Source organism: Amphiprion ocellaris, chromosome 2, assembly GCF_022539595.1.
Source record: "Amphiprion ocellaris isolate individual 3 ecotype Okinawa chromosome 2, ASM2253959v1, whole genome shotgun sequence".
Lineage (NCBI taxonomy): Eukaryota > Metazoa > Chordata > Actinopteri > Pomacentridae > Amphiprion > Amphiprion ocellaris.
The window spans coordinates 21,570-39,641 of NC_072767.1; the positions used below are offsets into that span (position 1 = coordinate 21,570).

The 18,072-nt window shown below is 39.9% G+C and overlaps 1 protein-coding gene and 1 long non-coding RNA gene across 5 annotated transcripts in view; one reads left to right on the forward strand and one right to left on the reverse strand.

Annotated features, from left to right (window-relative positions):
• spata6 (spermatogenesis associated 6) overlaps positions 1 to 18,072 on the reverse strand; it is a 44,907-nt gene that overhangs the window by 9,804 nt on the left and 17,031 nt on the right. For 2 of the 4 annotated variants that reach the window (XR_004846460.2, XM_055019120.1), the window contains exons 10-11: positions 17,162 to 17,325; positions 14,552 to 14,648 (exon numbers count right to left, since the gene is read on the reverse strand). Coding sequence is in view for 3 of the 4 variants with exons in the window: in XM_055019120.1 (XP_054875095.1) it covers positions 14,552 to 14,648; positions 17,162 to 17,325 (261 nt within the window). In the remaining variant the exon portion in view is untranslated. Of the gene's footprint in view, positions 1 to 1,972; positions 6,549 to 13,566; positions 14,315 to 14,551; positions 14,649 to 17,161; positions 17,326 to 18,072 lie in introns of those variants that run through there. The other 2 variants (XM_023298444.3, XM_023298443.3) reach the window with 2 other exon arrangements.
• On the forward strand, positions 8,236 to 9,593 carry LOC129350944 (uncharacterized). The gene is made up of 2 exons (XR_008604540.1): positions 8,236 to 9,258; positions 9,373 to 9,593. It is a non-coding gene; the product is annotated as an uncharacterized LOC129350944 (long non-coding RNA).

Here is an 18,072-nt window from a genome sequence, read left to right on the forward strand (position 1 = left end):
CAGCGCACATGTGTGTTTTTTACAACAACAACAATAAAACATTGTCAGTCGCCCTCTTAATCAACAACAGAGGAATGGATTGCTGATCGGCACAAGACGACGGCACAGACACTCAAAATAGCGTTTTAATCTTATCAGTTAACGAGCATCGGTTATCAGTCAGAAAAAAAATTCAAAATGTGTATCCCTACTGCTAACATATTCCAGTTTGGAGCCAATTGTTCAGATTGTAACTGAAGCGTCATCTCATCAGGCTATAACATCAGAGGAAAAAACTGGGGGTTTATGAAATATGCATTTTCACTAAAAGCAGCAGATATAATTACATCTAATTTCTCTAGTTACCGTCTTTATCTTTAAGAATTATTGTTCAGTCACATAATACACTACCACAAACTACTTACTATAAACATCATCAAAATAACAGCTCAATATGTTTTCTCCCACTCACCTGTGCAGTCAGAAGGTCGTCAGTGGAAGAGAACCTTGAGCCATCCTCCTGTAAACACAGTGACACAATCAGTCAAACTTTTACACAGCACATGACTCTGTATTTCAAGCTGCACTCTTTGGCAGTTTATATATGCAGTTAACACTGTGAATCTGGACATCATCTCAATGTCGATATTTCCTGGTGTGTGAATGACTTATGAACGCATCAAACATACAATCACATTACTGATAGTGTTGCTTACGCAACATGGGTTTATCATATTGAACAGTTTGGTCTTACAGCTTAGACAGACTATGAAGACAATGATTTATGGTGTTACAACATGGCTTTAATCAGATTATAGCTCAATGCAACAGCCCTGTAGCACCTTTAAGGTTTTGACTCAGGAGATGTTGTCTAATCAGAACTATTCATGTGGCAGTGACGTGTATTACTTGTTTGATAAAACAACAAACACTCATGCGGTCCTCCTCCTCACTAAATAGGCCTATGTTTTTTATGACGCACTGACAGAAACAGAGTTCAGAAGCTTCATCATATGTTTTAACAACAGAACAACTCACTATGTGCATAAAGACAACTTTAGTTTTATTCATAAGTTTTTCTCTCTGTCAGTCTCAGTCATGCTCTCTCTCTCTCTATTCATGGTAGGACAGATGAGAAAAATGAGTTTCATGTCAATAAAAACATGTGTGCCGATGTGTAAAACATTGTAGTTGTCCAGACTCGCCTGAGGGTTGTACAACGAAGCGAGTTTAGTGAGTTAGCAAGGTATGTTGAGACTAAAGTCAGAGTTTTCAGTAGAAGGTGGCTCTCTTTTTACCTGGCTACATCTCCATGGTAACATATGCTGTGGAGCTAACCTGGTCAGGAGCAGGTTCTGTTCAAAGTTTAGGATTAAATCGGCCGTAACAAGCGTCTCTTTAACCAAGGCGTCTCCTGACAATTACTTATGAGTGATTCAGATTGTCAGCTGAAGGATGAAGTTGTATCTGTAAACCTGTTGATCTCTACATTACCAAAACCACTGAATGAAGCAGTTACAGTATCACACACTGGATGCATCATGTTGCCATGGGAACCAACATGTATTTAGTTGGTGATGTAGAAATCATGTAAACATGTTTTTATGTTTGGTCCATTTACATGCTGGTACTGTAGCTGACAAATCATTGATTAGAAAACTGATTATCTATTGGTATTTATTACAGAGAATATTCAATTAATAACATTAATTTCACTTTGATTCATCACTAATTAAAGTAATCTCCTGCATTATGGGATAGTATCAGACTAAATGCTCTTCAATACAATATCATGTTTAAATATATGAAGTTTAAAGTTTAATAGATTTATTGTACAGTGGTCAGTTAAAAATATTAGTGGATGCAGTTTTCTATCAGCATTCCTGTCTTACATCTTTTCCAGTAGTAGCTTTATGCCTAGGGTGACCAGATTTTCAAAATTAAAAACTGGGACACTAAATTTTGACCCAAACATATAACGTTACACGACAGATTCTCTGCAAGAAGAAATTTATTGAAGTCAATGAATGTTTTACAGCATGAACACATTTGACTCTCAATATATTATGGAAGTAAAATAATTGGTAAATTAAGTGGAATTTAAACCATTAAACATTTCACCACAAAAACAGGTGAACAAAACAATCAAAATGTGCACTTATGTAATGAAGATGGGAATTCTATTCCACTTTAATACTTCAAACTTGAGTGTACCTTTTTAAGGAAGCTATGGTTTGGAGTTATGCTTTCATAAAACTCAGAGCAGCTAACATGAATGTTAACCCGAGTAATAAGCAGTGCTTTCAAAGTGTCCAACGACATGCGGTTTCTCTCATCAGTCCATGTATTGTTCATTATTGAAAAAATGCGCTCCACAGGGGCATTTGTGCCAGGATTCCTGGCACAAATGCCCCTGTGGAGCGCATTTTTTCGAAACGAAACGAAAGCTTTGATTGTGTCTCACCAGGTGGTAGGCAAATGTGGCCTTCTGAGCAGCACGTTTAAGTTCTTGATCGCCAGCAGCTGCAGGTCCATAAAATGCGCTAACAGAGCTACTTCCCGCCTGTTCCCACCTCTTGTGTTTGCTAGTTTTGCTGTGGCTCTGCACGTCGGCTTTTCCACCATGAGAAACGGAAAACTCACACTTACACAGTGAACAAAATGCTGCATTTTCGTTTCCCGAAACTTTTCTTAAAAAGCTGTATTGCTCCAGGAGCTCTGTAGTTAGCCTCGATTTTCTTTTTGGCATGTTGTGCCGGTGAACTGATTCATTCGAGCCGCGGCGTGGAGCTGGCTGTTGTGAACGTATAAACACAACACCACGGACCAATGAGCATCAAGATACAGACACACGGAGGGCCGACAAGTTTTTTAATAGGTTCATATATAAATTACCATGACAACACTTTGATTGACATATACATGGCCCAAAGACAACACGTTTTAACCATAATGCACTATTTTGGCTAATAACATGTAGTGTGGTGCGTGTTGATTGAAGAGGGGAAGAAGGAAAAAGCCAGGACGCCCGGGACCGCGCTTGTATAAAAACGGGACAAAACAATGGGGGTAGTAAAATCCGCTGGGACACGGGACGCAGGGCTCAAAAACGGGATGGTCCCGGGTAAATCGGGACGTCTGGTCACCCTATTTATGCCATCACATATTTTATATTCATCATTGTTCTCATAATAACCTGCTGACTGAAGCAGCTGCACACTTTCGGTTCATTATGTGCTGGAAAAGCGGCACATGACGCGCTAAAACGGCCACTTTCATGGGAACGCGCACAGGATCTGAAGAAGAACGCCTGACAAAGAAAACTGATAACCACCTTTGTGATAATCGTTAACTCTAACTAAGGCTAGCTTTAGGTTTTATTGAGCAGAGTTACACAAAGAAAGCCCGTCTATGTTGAACTGGCTTCTTAGTACAGCCCTCTGGAGTACTTGACGTTAGCCGCTAACCGTTAGCGAACGTAACATTAGCCGCTAGCTAATCACCATCGTGAAGTTTGAGCACATCGACACACAGTTAGCTACGTTAGTTACGTTGCTTTAACTTACGTATGAAAACCGCATGCAAGTATAATGAACAGCACATTATTATGAAGCAAAAATAACTCACCATGTCCAGTATTAACACCGCCGCGGTGCGCGTGTAGAGCAGTAATCCGGTCTGAACTAGATGACAGAGCAGGTGTGGAGCCAAGCAGGAGCACGGGTTTTATGACACAGCACACGCCAGAGTAACTCCGCGCGCAGTTATAAAGAGCAACAGAGATACTGGAGGGCCACAAATTTCCAAATCAATACATAAAAATGGTAACCATAAAAAAATAAACACAACAAAAATACAGCTGTTTACAAGCCATTGTCATGAACAGATAAGAAATTATTATCATATTATTATTATTTTATTTTATTTTATTTTATTTTATTTTTTTTAACTGAAATCACTGGTGGAGGGGAGATGGTTCTTGTTAGGACCGTTTCACACACACATCATGTGGGGGGAAAGATACATACATACAGTTTATGGACAAACAATACAGCAGATGGGTCTTATAAGGACCACAGCTTGAGCAATGTTATAGGTGAAGGTGACAGTGCTGGTTGAATTAGCAGTTAGCATTAGCAGCTAACTAAATGTTAGCATCGACACTGTTCACTACCTGGAGCATCTCCTAAATGGGCCTGGGTCAGTTGAACGTGGCAATGCTGGTTGGATTAGCAGTTAGCATTTGTATTCCCACCCCACTTTTATTGATGCAGTTGGTGAAAGGCTGGGTGATGTTCGTGATCTTTGTGGAAGTGTAGGCAGATGAAATAAGTGTTTTGGGTTAGGAGCAGGTGGTGGAGGGGAGATGGTTCTTGTTAGGACCGTTTCTCACACACACATCATGTGGAAGATACAGTCTATGGACAGATGATAGGACAGAAGGGTCTTATAAGCACCACAGCTGGAACAGTGTTAGACTGGTATTGCTGTGGGTGATATGAACCCATAAGTCTCCTGAAGTAGAGACATTAGCAGGTATGCATACATCCAACACACTGCATTACCATTCACACACAGTACAGTAAGCATTGAAGCTGTGATATAAAATGGTGAAATCAGTCTGAATACTTGCTTAAAAGCATAATCGAAAGAAGGAGAACTGTGTGACAGTCTCACTAAAATTCTCCTATCTCTAACTCTGTAGCATTCAAGCATCCTGCATCTAAAGGTGGTGGAGGTGGTACATATAAGTGGGCGGCCATTTTAAAGTCTCGCTCTCTTTTGTTCTGGCCACTTTAGTTTGCTCTTGTGTTTTGTTTATTTAGTTATATCACACACAGTTCAGGTTGTGTTGGTTTGTTTAGTTTAATAATTATCTTTTCCTTCCTACATTGTTGTAGGAAGGAAAAATTTTTTTTAACCTGAAATCACTACATAGGTGTGATTGGAGCAGGTGGGGGAGGGGAGATGGTTCTTGTTAGGACCATTTCTCACACACACATCATGTGGAGGAAAGATACAGTTTATGGACAGATGATAGGGCAGAGGGATCTTATAAGGACCACAGCTTGAACAATGTTAGACTGGTATTGCTGTGGATGATATAAACCCAGAAGAGGAGATGTCCTCAGAAACATGGACTCCCAGAAATTTAAAAGTCTGAACTCTTTCCACCTTTACTCCTTTGATATGGAAGGGTTCTGTGTCATGCTTCCTCCCGAAGTCCAATATCATCTCCATTGTTTTAGTGGTGTTCAGTGTGAGGTTATTCAATTCAATTCGATTTAATTTTATTTTATTTGTACACCGCATATTTACAACACAAGTCATCACATAGCGCTTTACAGAAAGAACAGAAAACAAAACACAAAAATCCAAAGTTGCTTTTGGATTTCCTATAAGCAGCAGTCAGTGATGGTGGAAAGGAACCGAAAACCCCCCTAGTGCAGGGGTGTCAAACTCATTTTAGTTCAGGGGCCACATTTAGCCCAGTTTGATCTCAAGTGGGCAGCACCAGAAAAATCAGAGCGTAATAACCTGTAATATACCCACCGTTCCAAATTTTTCCTTTGTTTTAGTGCAAAAAAGTACATTCTGAAAATGTTCACATTTAAGAAATTATCTTTTTACAAAACATCGGGAACAACCTAAAATTTCTTTAAAAAATAAATTCAATTTCAAAAACATTATGCCTCAGTTTATCATTTACATGTGTATTACAACTTCCAGATCAGAGTGTATCTACAAAGGCACAAAACATTTAGTCGCAGGTGTCTGGAACTGAACAATATATTATTTTACTTTATGATCAAATCAACTTATCAAGATCTAGAAATGATTTGGAATTTGCATCCATTTTTTAAAAAATGACAAAAGTCAGACAAAATATTACAAAAATGAGACACAAAGCAACAACAAAAAATGGACGAATGACACAAGCCAGACAAAAAAAGACACGAAACAACAAAAATGAGACAAAAAATAATGAATAAAGCGAAACACAAAATGACAAAAATAAGACAAAAAACACAAGCAAGACAAAAAGGAAACATAAACCAGCAAAAATGAGAAACAAAACAACAAAAACATGAGACAAATGACCAAAGTCAGACCAAAAATACAAGACAAAAATCAGCAAAAAAAAGGCACAAAAGAACAATAAGCAATCTAGTATTTTACTTTATGATCAAAACAACTTGTCATGGTCTGGGACTTATTTTAAATTTACAGTTTGACAAATGTACAATTCTCTATAATTTTTAGACTTTACAAAGTCATCCCACGGGCCGAATTGGACCCTCTGGCAGGCCGCTTTTGGCCCGCGGGCCTCATGTTTGACATCCCTGCCCTAGTGGGGTGGGGGGTGCAGAACCAGGCTCAGGGAACAGGGAGGGAGGACATCTGCCTCGACCGGCTGGGTTGGAGTGGGGATGAGGGGGAGGGATAGCAGGAGAGGTTGGGGTGAGGAGAGTAGGACAGCAGGTGGTGAGGCCAGCGGCTGGAGATCAGAGACATGGAGCTCCACATGCAGAGACATCCATGGAGAGATCAAGCACAGGACACAGGACCTCAGGGGAAACACAGAGTTAGTCATATGTAATGGTGATATATAATAGTATAGAGAAAGGAGAGGAGCCCAGTGCATCATGTGAGTCCCCCAGCAGTCTAAACCTATAGCAGCATAACTAAGGGACAGCTCAGGTGATTCTGAGGAAGGTTTTAATCCTCATCTTAAAGTAGAGAGGGTGTCTGCCTCCAGAACCAAAACTGGGAGCTGATTTCACAACAGAGGAGCTGAGAACTGAAGGCTCTGCCTCCCATTCTACTTCTAGAAACTCTGGAACCAGCCAGTAAACCAGCAGTCTGAGAGGGAAGGGCTCTGTTTGGATGATAGAGTATTATAAGGTCTTTAAGATACCATGGAGCTGGTCATTAACAGTTTTATAAATGAGAAGCAGGATTTTAAATTCTATCCTGGATTTTACAGGGATCCAATGAAGAGAAGCTGATACAGGAAAAATATGATCTCTAGTACTGGTTCCTGAACTCTGCGTGCAGCATTTTGTATCAGCTGGAGGTTTCTAACAGAGTTTTGGGACAACCTGATAATAAGAAATTACAGTAGTCCAGCCTAGAAGTTACAAATGCATGGACTAGTTTCTCAGCAGAGAGTAAAGGAGAGGTCTCAGCACACAGCCCTGACAGGAGCCAGTGCTTCGAGTGATAGGGGAGATGTGGGAACCAATTTTCACTCTGTGGGCGCTCTATGAGGGATTGTTGAATCCAGGAACAGCACACAACTCACCTCATGGTCCTTCAGTTCCGGTGAGGGATATCAGTGTTGGGAGGAGGCATGAAAGGTATGGTATTTGTCGTGTTGGCCTCAAACCTGGCAAAGAAGCAGTTTAGCTCTGTCTTGCCTTGCCTCTTTAGTTCAGCTCTAGCAGAGCTGTACTGTGATTTGTCCCCTGATCTGAAGGTGGTGTTGCAGCTTTTGTGGAGCTTCTGGACCTCGCTCGTCAGGCTTTCTGGTTTGAAAATCTACAGATGCACTTGTGGACTGTGATATTGTCTGCACAGTATTTGATGTTAAACAACAAAGTCTCTGAATATTCCTCCATCTCTCCTTAAGTGAACAGGTCTCATTCAGTGTTTCTGAAACACCTTGTTGCTAAGTTGTAATAGTTTTGTGGTTGGATTTGTTGTTCTGCTGTGGGGAGTCTGACTGGCCCAGATGGCAAGAGAAACAGTATTGTATCCATACTGGATGTTGGATATACACAGTCCAGGATATGGTTTCCCCCCTTGTTGCAGTTCATACGCTGGTAAAAACTGGTGAGAACACTTTTTAGACATGTTTGATTGAAGTCTCCTGGTATGATGTGTCTGTGATGGACTGGCGACCTGTCCAGAGTGTCCCCTGCCTTTGCCCTAAGTCAGCTGGGATATACAGGTTCTCTCACCACCACCACCACCATCATCATCATCATCATCATCATCATCATCACCCATTGCCTGAAATTGAATTGTATGTATAGGAAAACTATATACAATCCATTAAGGTAATCAGAATTGATTTAATATTTTGTGGTCTTAAATTGATTAAAAATAAGTACATAATACACAAAAAGTTGTTTTTATTTATTTTTTCAAATGTAGACAGTTACAAAATAGGTATTATCATTATTATTATTATCATCATCATTATTATTATTATTATTATTATTATTATTATTATTATTATTATTAGTTTTGTAACTGTCTTTTATGGAGGACTAAAAGTGCCAAAATTAAATAAATAAATACATCATTAAATAATTAATTAAATATGTCATTAATTAATTAAAATTGGAATTAAATATTTCATTAATTAATTAAAATTGGAATTAAATATGTCATTAATTAATTAAAATTGGAATTAAATACTTAAATGTGTTATTAAATAAATATATCATTAAATAATTAAATATGTCATTAATTAATTAAAATTGGCATTAAATATGTCATTAATTAATTAAAATTGGAATTAAATACATAAATGTGTTATTAAATATGTCATTAATTTATTAAAATACCAATTCATTTTAAGTAAAAAACATATTTCATTATTTCACTATTTAATTAATTATTTCATGGTCCTTGTGTTGCAGTGGATCATGAATTTATTTTATCTGTCAACCTCGCCCGTCAAAGTCGGTGGGCGGATCCTAACACCTGATTGGTTACCCTGCACATCAAGTCAAGGCAAATCGATTCCAGATAATGGATTGACGCAGAGCTTGTGAACACATTCCGATACACTGGGTGGCGCTATTCACCTCTACGTTGGTTTGGATACTCAATAAAACAAAACTTTATTAGCAACCGCTAAAGACTCGGTCCTCTTTCCCAAATGTTGATACATGCGGTGCAAGACAAATTTTCCTTTAGCATTTCCTTTAGCATCTACTCGGCGCGCCACGGCTCGTCTCGGTTTAGTTGTTTTTCCATTACATTGAGAACCACCTCATCGTGGGTGGAGTCGTCATAGCACGGCGGTCCGAAAGTCCCTTACCGTCATTTCTGTGCGACACAAACGCAATGCAACAATGTACATGGAGGCGATAGTACACCTGCTGCTCGGTCTGTGGCTTTCTGTCAGATTCAGAGTAATAGAAGAGTCGGAGAAAGCTGAGAGCGGCGAGTCGAAACACTGAGAAGACACACAGGAGAGTTTGGGAGGCGATGCAGCAGTATCAAGCCGAAGACAAGAGGATATGAACGAGACGACATATGAGGGTAAGCTAATGCTAGTTCGCTAGCTATCATGTATCAGTCCTGTGAACGACTCTGTAATGGCTGCAGTTTATCGCTATTAGGTATTAAAATATGTATGCTGTGTATGTGTTTCAGATGCTCTCTGATGAGACTTCATGGGATTTACCTGAAGCAGCAGCACATGAGCCTGCAGTGGCACAAGGTGTAGAGGAGGAGGACAGAGATGTACAGGATGCACTGATGCAGTACGTGTCATGCAAAGTTATTCTTCTTGTTATACTTCTGTTTTTCGGTCCCCGGACCGCTATTGTTTTCTTTAATGCAATTCTGACAATAAACTTTTGTAGATGTGTCTATGCTATTGTTTGTTTGTGAAGGTTAGCAAGATTAAATAAAAAATTAAACGCCAAAACATTAAAACAGCTGTTTTAAGAAAATTACAGTTTGATAAATCAGTATTGCTTTGGTGTAATTCAGTCACCGGAATTATGAACCATAAAGGAGTTTGTGTTAAAACATGTTAAATCCCATTAAACACAAATACATTATTAGGGAATATAGAATTGTTTGGTTCAGACTGTTGACTCTTTTCCTACCAGTGTCTTAACAGACAAAATGAGAAGTTATGATGCAATCACATAAGTCACAAAATAGTTTATTAGTCAGCAGCAAAATCAAAACTATTTACAATGTGCAAAGTACAAACTGTGGTGGGCCTGTCCTACAGTGGAGGACTAAAAGTAAAACTATATACAACTACAGGTGCTGGTCATATAATTAGAATATCATGAAAAAAGTTGTTCATTATTTCAGTAATTCCATTGAAAAAGTGAAACTTGTATATTATACTCATTCATTACACAGAGACTGATATATTTCAAATGTTTATTTCTCTTAACTTTGATTATACCTGAATACTAACAAAAATCTCAAATTTGGTATCTCTGAAAATTAGAATATTGTAGAAAGGTTCAATATTGAAGACACCTCTAATCAGCTAATTAACTCACAACACCTGCAAAGGCCTTTAAATGGTCTCTCAGTCTAGTTCTGTAGGCTACACAATCATGGGGAAGACTGCTGACGTGACAGTTGTCCAAAAGATGAGCTTTTTCATGATATTCTAATTATATGACCAGCATTTGTAAATCTCAAGTCTATGGGAGGTGGACTCGCTCACACTCGCCGGCTGCCCACTGCCTACCCAGCTACCCCAGCACACCCAGGAATGACTGGTTGAAGGCAGTATTCTGGGCCATCTCCTCCCGCTGCAAGGCAGCTTCATTCTCTCTTGCCTCGCTGAGGAGCAACCAGATGTTCTCATCATGCTGGGCATGACTCCACTCCTCCTCAGCCTGCATCTCCACAAGTACGCTAGGAAGGTCCAATTTTCTGTTGCCCCTTTTCCTCTTGCCTAGACCAAAGACAGAAAAGTGATCAGAGTCAGCTTTAATGGCCAAGTAAGTACACAATATACACGGAATTTGGTTTCGGCTGTTGGTGTCATCCTAGGAATATGGAAGAGAATAATAAAAAATAAACAATAGAAAGAGGAACAGGGAGGAAAAAGAAATAGTAAAATAGAACACAATATAAACAGAAATGTACAGCTAGACTGGAATGTATGAACACATTAGCAAAATGGTAATTGCTATAAACACAGTAGTGGTGATTTTTGTGTACAGGGCACTGTAGTCCAAATGTCCAGGGTGAGTGGGGTCTCTGATGATGTTTTCTGCAGTCCGTACTATGGGCTGTAGTCTGTTTCTGTCCTGCTGTGTGGTTGATCCAGAGGTGCACAGGACAGATCGGATGACTGCAGTGTAGAACTGGATCAACAGCTCATGTGGCAGGCCATGTCTCCTCAGCTGTCGTAGGAAATACATCCTCTGCTGAGCCTTTTTCAGGAGGTCCTGAGAGATTGTAGTCCCCAGGAGCTGGAAGGACTCCACAGCTATGATGTGATGTGTTTAGCCACCCGTCCATCCATTTTCAATCATGATCATGTCTTTGATACTTTAATAAACTTCTGGCACTCTTCGCTTTAACCAAAGCACAAGCAGTAACTGCTCCACCACAAACAAAAACGACGTGGTGTGAACTTCATTTCATCCTGTGCACATTTTGGAGTTGCTAAGAAGAGCTGTGTTTTCTCATTTTTATGTATATTTTCATTCAGTTTCACAGCTACCTAGTGACTATAAGAAGAATGGTTGCAATAGTACACCGCACCATAACGTAAATTAATTAGAGTGACTTACTTGTTAAATCAATGGAAAATAAATGCAGCTGCATGTGTTCTGTTTATGTGTCACTGTAGCTACATGTAGCTTTCATCAGGCGTTCCTGAGCTGGCTGCTGCACAGTTTGCATTTACACCTGCCTCAATTCTTGGTCATTGGTCTCGTTGTTCTGATCATGCTTGCAGGCATTTACACCTGTAGTAATAATAATACGAAAATCAACCATGCTCTCTGTTTACCGTGTCTTACCGGTGATAAGACGTTGCTGTGACGTGCTGGTGTCGGTGTCCGAGCTGGTGCTGGAGAGGAGCCGCTGCAGCTGGTGGAGAGGAGGCAGGGGAGCCGGGGGCTCCGCGACGGAGGTGGAGTAGGCTTCGCATGTGGAAAGGGATTCTTGAACAGAAATAAACACTCACCCTAAGTACAAGAAAAACACGGCATGCTGACTGAAGTATTAGCTTCTGAGAGCTAAACGTTAGAAACAGCAGTACGAAATACAAGCAGAACACGGAGTTAGCGCCGATGGCTAACTGGCTAGCGCCGATGGCTAACTAGCTAGCGCCGATGGCTAACTGGCTAGCGCTGATGGCTAACTAGCTATCTTATTGTCTGCTACAGGAGACAGCGACGTTACTTTCTAAAAAATACTTGTTTGCTTAAAAGAGGCTTGCCACCAATGGAATAAATGATGTATAAGTTTCTTGAAGTCACAAAACACTCACCGTCCTCGAACGTCTCCAACAATGCAGCGGCTGAGTCTCCCTCCTGTTGCTCGCCGGTGCGGTGCCAGTAAATAGCTTCCATTAAACCTCTTCCAACACCTCCTGGTTGACCCACGCCGGCCGTTGTGGTCCTGGGTGGACCGATAGTCACTTTTGAGCTTTTTCAGCTTCTCCCTACACTGCTTCTGTCCTCTTTATATACAGTCTACTGTATATGTGAGCGGCCATCCGCTCAGAGACCTCCTGATAAACTTTCTCCGTCCAGCTCTCTCTGTATTCTTTGGTCCGCCACCAAAGACAAAGTCTCGACCTCTTCATTCACCCACGGTACAGGTCTGGCTGTCACATTAAAATTATGAAGAACAGAGAGTTTCGTGAAGAGCAATGCACACCGTCGCTGTTTACAGTCATTTTTTAATGCAGGATTTTGTTTTCGTGCTGAAGTTGCTCTGTGTCGTCACTCCCTGTCCAATCAGTGGCCTGCACTATGTAAACGCCACATTATCGGCTCATCTCAGCTCGCTGGGAACCTCAGCCGAGAAGGTGCTGAAAATTAGTCCGTATGGAAACGCTCGCAAACAAAGATGAGACGAGCCGTACCGTGCCGAGTAGATGCTTGTGGAATCGCGGCTAAACAAAGACGAGCGGAGCCGTGCCGCGCCGAGTAGGTCCTAAAGGAAAAGCGCTCGACACTCCGAGCATCGCTGCAATTTGACAGGCTGGTAATCCACAAAGAACGTGATGTTCCAGAACTTCCCTCGGTATGCCAAACGCCCTGGTCCCTGTGTGTGCTCCTGTTGCACCCTGGTACCAGAAAACCGGCGGAGTACTTCCTCTAAATTTGCAGTCACTCTACGGTCAACATCTTGGTCGGAAAGTGCGGAAATAACTTCAACAACTTCAATAAATTCCTCTGCTTTACACGCTACATGCTCGCGGTAAGCAGGTCCTGCTTCCACATACTCTGCAAGGTCTAAAATATCTCTCACCAACTCTCTAGAAAGTTCATAGCGACTCTCCCTCTACACAGCCTCCATGTTTAGAAAGACTTCTACTTCCGGTTTCAAGGCAGACAAAAGCAGTGGATTAGACTAGATTCACGTTAGTCCCGCCCACGGACTTTGACGGGCGAGGTTGACAGATAAAATTAATTCATGATCCACTGCACCACAAGGACCATGAAATAATTAATTAAATCGTGAAATAATGAAATATGTTTTTTACTTAAAATAATTGTTATTTTAATAAATTAATGACATATTTAATAACACATTTATGTATTTAATTCCAATTTTAATTAATTAATGACATATTTAATTCCAATTTTAACTAATTAATGACATATTTAATTATTTAATGATATATTTATTTAATAACACATTTAAGTATTTAATTCCAATTTTAATTAATTAATGACATATTTAATTCCAATTTTAATTAATTAATGAAATATTTAATTCCAATTTTAATTAATTAATGACATATTTAATTAATTATTTAATGATGTATTTATTTATTTAATTTTGGCACTTTTAGTCCTCCATAGTCTTTCATCCCTTCATTTTAATGTTTGAGTCATACTTGCAGTTACATATGTTGGCCAAAGGTGGCGCACTTCAATTTTTTTTTTACACACACTTGTTTTTACATATATTGGCCAGAGGGGGTGCACTTCTTAAAACCAATACACACGCAATTGTAAAAATCCCTTCTTCTTGAGTCCATACCATTTTTTCTAGATTTCACCACCAGGGATGCTAATGAGCCATTCTCTATCAGATGCAATGGTTTTCCTTATTAGGACCATGGTTTTGGTCCTAACTTGTCCATCGGTCCTAATATGTAAGGTAATTTTATGGATTGATGTCTCAAGAAGAATAGTAATGCGAGAACACTTTAAGAAAAAATACTGCTTCTTTATACCTGAGCCAATTTCACACACAGCTTTGGAGAAATTAGACGACGTCTCCGTTTGGTTTCACCATCGGGGCATTTTAAAATACAGTCCAGCTGATGGGTGGAGGGAAGCCGCTGCTGCTACGCTTTTGAACGTAACCCCTGCAAATTTCCTGCCTTTTCAAAGAGCGATGGCGGCTGATGCGGCTCGACGTGCTGGGGAGGTTTGAGATTTACATGAACATGAAAGGAGATAAATTAAGATACATGTGTGAGCCTGTTCCACTCACAGAGCGATAAAATCTCGAGGTTAAGGCGTGTTAATGGCTGTAGCCTCGATACAGACCGAATACTGCAAGTAAAAGACTATTAATGCAGCTGGTTTAATGCTGAAAACTCTTAAATATTTGGTCACTTTGCGGTCAGAACAGCGGGTTAAAGGTCAAAGCTCACTTGTTGGTCCCAGTTGGTTTTATGGCTCTGCAGGATCCTCTGGACTCGACTGTGGATCTGCTCCCAGTAGGACGGACTGGGCTGACTGGTCTGAAACCTGAGGAACAAAACCACAAAGAAATGGCAGATTACAAACCCATAACCAACTATATGACCTGACTTTTCAGTAATGGATACCTGCGACAAGTTAGGTAGATATAAAGCTTTGCATAGTAGGATACGACAAGATTAATCCTGAGGCGTCACAACACAATTAACATCTGTAGAAATAAATTGAAAATGTTTGTTATATGGGTTCTGCTTAATTTTTCAAATTTTCATCTTAATTTTTGTTCCTCTAACTTCTCAATTTACGCAAAATAGACTTTGCTCTGTTTTAAGGGTTCATTAATCAGAAGTACAATCAGCTTTATGAGCCGAGTAGGTCAACAAATAGATACAAAATAAAACACACATGCATTCAAACCAGTTGAAGAAGGAAATCAAGTGTTAAACTACTATGTACAGTTACAAATATGTGTACAAAAAGCATATTTGAAGTGAACCAGAGCGAGAAAATAATTTTAAAAATAACAATTTCACATTTTACTTATGTATAATCAACTTTCCTAGTCACAAAAAATAAAAAGAACACAGAATAAAACCTACGTTGAAGAAGCTGGAATCAGAAAATGTTTGGGATTTTTAGCTCAAAAAGTAGCTTCAATGATTAATAAACGACTGATTGCTCTCAATCGTAACTTGTATTGTTTTTACAAGAACGTCTGTCATTATTCCTTTAGTCCACTAGTCTGTGCTGTAACCCAACATAAGATGTGAGGCACTCTTCTGCACTGTGCAACGTTTAAAACTGACACTGCTTCCTCCGCCTAAACATTCGTTTTGAAATTGGCTCCTTTACATTCAAATTCTTTTCAGAAAAAGTAATTTCACAATTGACGGCTAACTGTGTGTTCAGACTGCAGGCACAAATGTGCTTCATCAGTACTGTATAAATGCGTCTGCAGGTTGGCCACAGGCAGCTGTGAAATAACCAATCGCGCTGACAAAAATAAATTCCGGTATTGCTTCTCATCCACGTCTGTTTGCTGGTAGCGGAGGGCCGATGACTGACAGGACGGCTGTCTTGGCCGAGCTCGCAGTCTGGGAACAGAAGCTTTTCATCTGTAATCAGATAAACTCACTACCTGCTTCAAAAAGTCATCAAGGACAAATCATCCAGAGACATGAATAGACTGAGACGTCGGGGCTTCGGGGGCAAACGTTGCCACTGGCATCTGTCATTTTCTTTATAGATCAAAGATCCGTGGTAAGACGTGCCCCTCTCCCTGCCGGAGGGAATCTACAAAGGCCCACTCTAATCTCCCACCCAGCAAATCCTGTCGCGTTTCCAATTGAGGGGAAAGTATCATTCATTTCCTGCAATTTACTTTGCAGTTCAAGATTGTCCATTGATTCTAATGTTTACTTATGGACTGAGCAGAAAAACGAAGGGGAAAGGGAAGCGCAAACAAACAAACAAAACAGAACATCGGCCGCGTCGGCGTGCTCAACTCGCAGCTGCCGTGATCGATGACAAGGTCTCTCTGAATGTATTAAAGTGTGCATCGGGTCAAATGCATCAGTCTCAAGCTGAAACACAAATCAATACCATTTTCCTCTTTGTTTTCCCTTCTCTCTGCCTTCTCCCTCCGTAATGAACAAACATGACAAGACATCAGCTTCTGTAATTTAAAAGGTGGAGGGGAATTCATCCTGCCTGTCGAGTGTGATCAAAATTAAAGATTGGATGTGTATGTACATACACACACACACACACAAACACACACACCCAGCAGCAGCAGCATTTGACTAACACCTCGTGGGATTTCCATATATTTGCTGTACACTGTGATTGGAAACTCGTACAGGTGTCTCTCTTTTGCTTTTAAGATCTTTTGAGCAAACACAGATAGTTTACACAGATGGATCAGGATAAATTCAGGGCAAACACTACAAAAAAAAGAGGATTATGTTCGCTGCTGCTTTGGGCGCAGGTATGTGGACAATCAGATTGTTTAGCAGCAAGAGAAGCCAAACTCAGGGCTCAGAGGTGATCCTGACAGTGTGTCACTGATGAATATCTTAAGATATGACACAAACAAGCGTCCTTTTAGCTTATTTCTAATATTTTATCGAAAAACATCCAGGTTTATGCAGTCGGTCTTGCTCAGCTGGTTTAGGGCCTAATCCTGGAACACTGCATGCAGGGTTTTCCAACAAGTAATTAGGAAGGAAAGATCAAGCTTTAGGATTGTTACACCAATTATATATGTTTTTATTTTGCTGTGAATATAGACTGAGCTTCAACACGAATGAACCTCCACCTATTTCTGAATAGACAGGTTTTGGAAGGATTGCAACATGCCAAACTATTTTTTTAGTCATTAATGGAGACTAAAATATGAAAGAGACTAATTACAGCCATCTCCAATTTGTCCAGAAGAACTGAAGTTTTAATTCTTCAAGGAATAAAACAAGGATGAGGAAAAGTGGTTTTGATTTGGACGCACTCGTTCATTTTACAAACACTGGACGAAATTTGAAATATTTTAAAGGAAAGGGTTTTACCTTTCTCTGAGGGAATGGCTGCTGACATTCAGAGGGCTTCTGGAGTGTGACAGCGCCAGGCTGGACTGAGCCGAGGCAGAACCTCTTGCAGGGCTTTTGATCTTCGGTTCATGTTTAGTCGGGGTCTCCAGAGGCGACTGAACCTTCACAGAACCTGATTCCACCTACAAAAGGTCACAAGGAAACAGAGTTGAGAAGGAAGATAAGGTTTTTTTTTACTCATGAATTCTGTTCTGGGAAACATTTTATATCCAAGAGTGACACATCTGAGTCATTCCATGAAAAATCAATGAACCCGACCTCAGCTGATTTTTATGTACAATAACTTCAGTATATTTAATGAAGCCATGCAAAATTTTACCTTCATACTATAAATATTTTCAGACATACAGACCCCTGAGGTACATAGGGGTGGGTTGAAATTTCATTCCAAGTTATTTTTCCCATCATTTTTTAACCCTCGCAGCTACAGCAGATAGACACATGCTATTTTAGAGTGGCTGAAAAACACATTTGAGTTCTGCTAAAAACTGCAGTAGGATCAATTTTATATCCACTCCAGGTGTACCAATCTAAAGGAAAAATCTTATTTCTGTTCAGCACAATTCTTTCAATCAATATCATCGTTTCAGTAGCAAAACTTCACCAATTTATTGCCTGTGACATCGAGTCACAGAAACAATCATCGGTTTCTGTTTTCTGATAATTCACTGGAGAAAACAGCATTTTAGGTAAACTTTTATATCAGCATGTGGGATAGGTGGTCAGTTAAAGCAAGTTACAGCAAATGAAAGGTTTCATTTTTAGGCTCATCTAGAGTTTATCACAATATTAAGGATATTAACTGTGTATCTGGTATGAAAGACAGATTATTATTTATGAATATGGTTTTACTAGGCGGACACATGTCT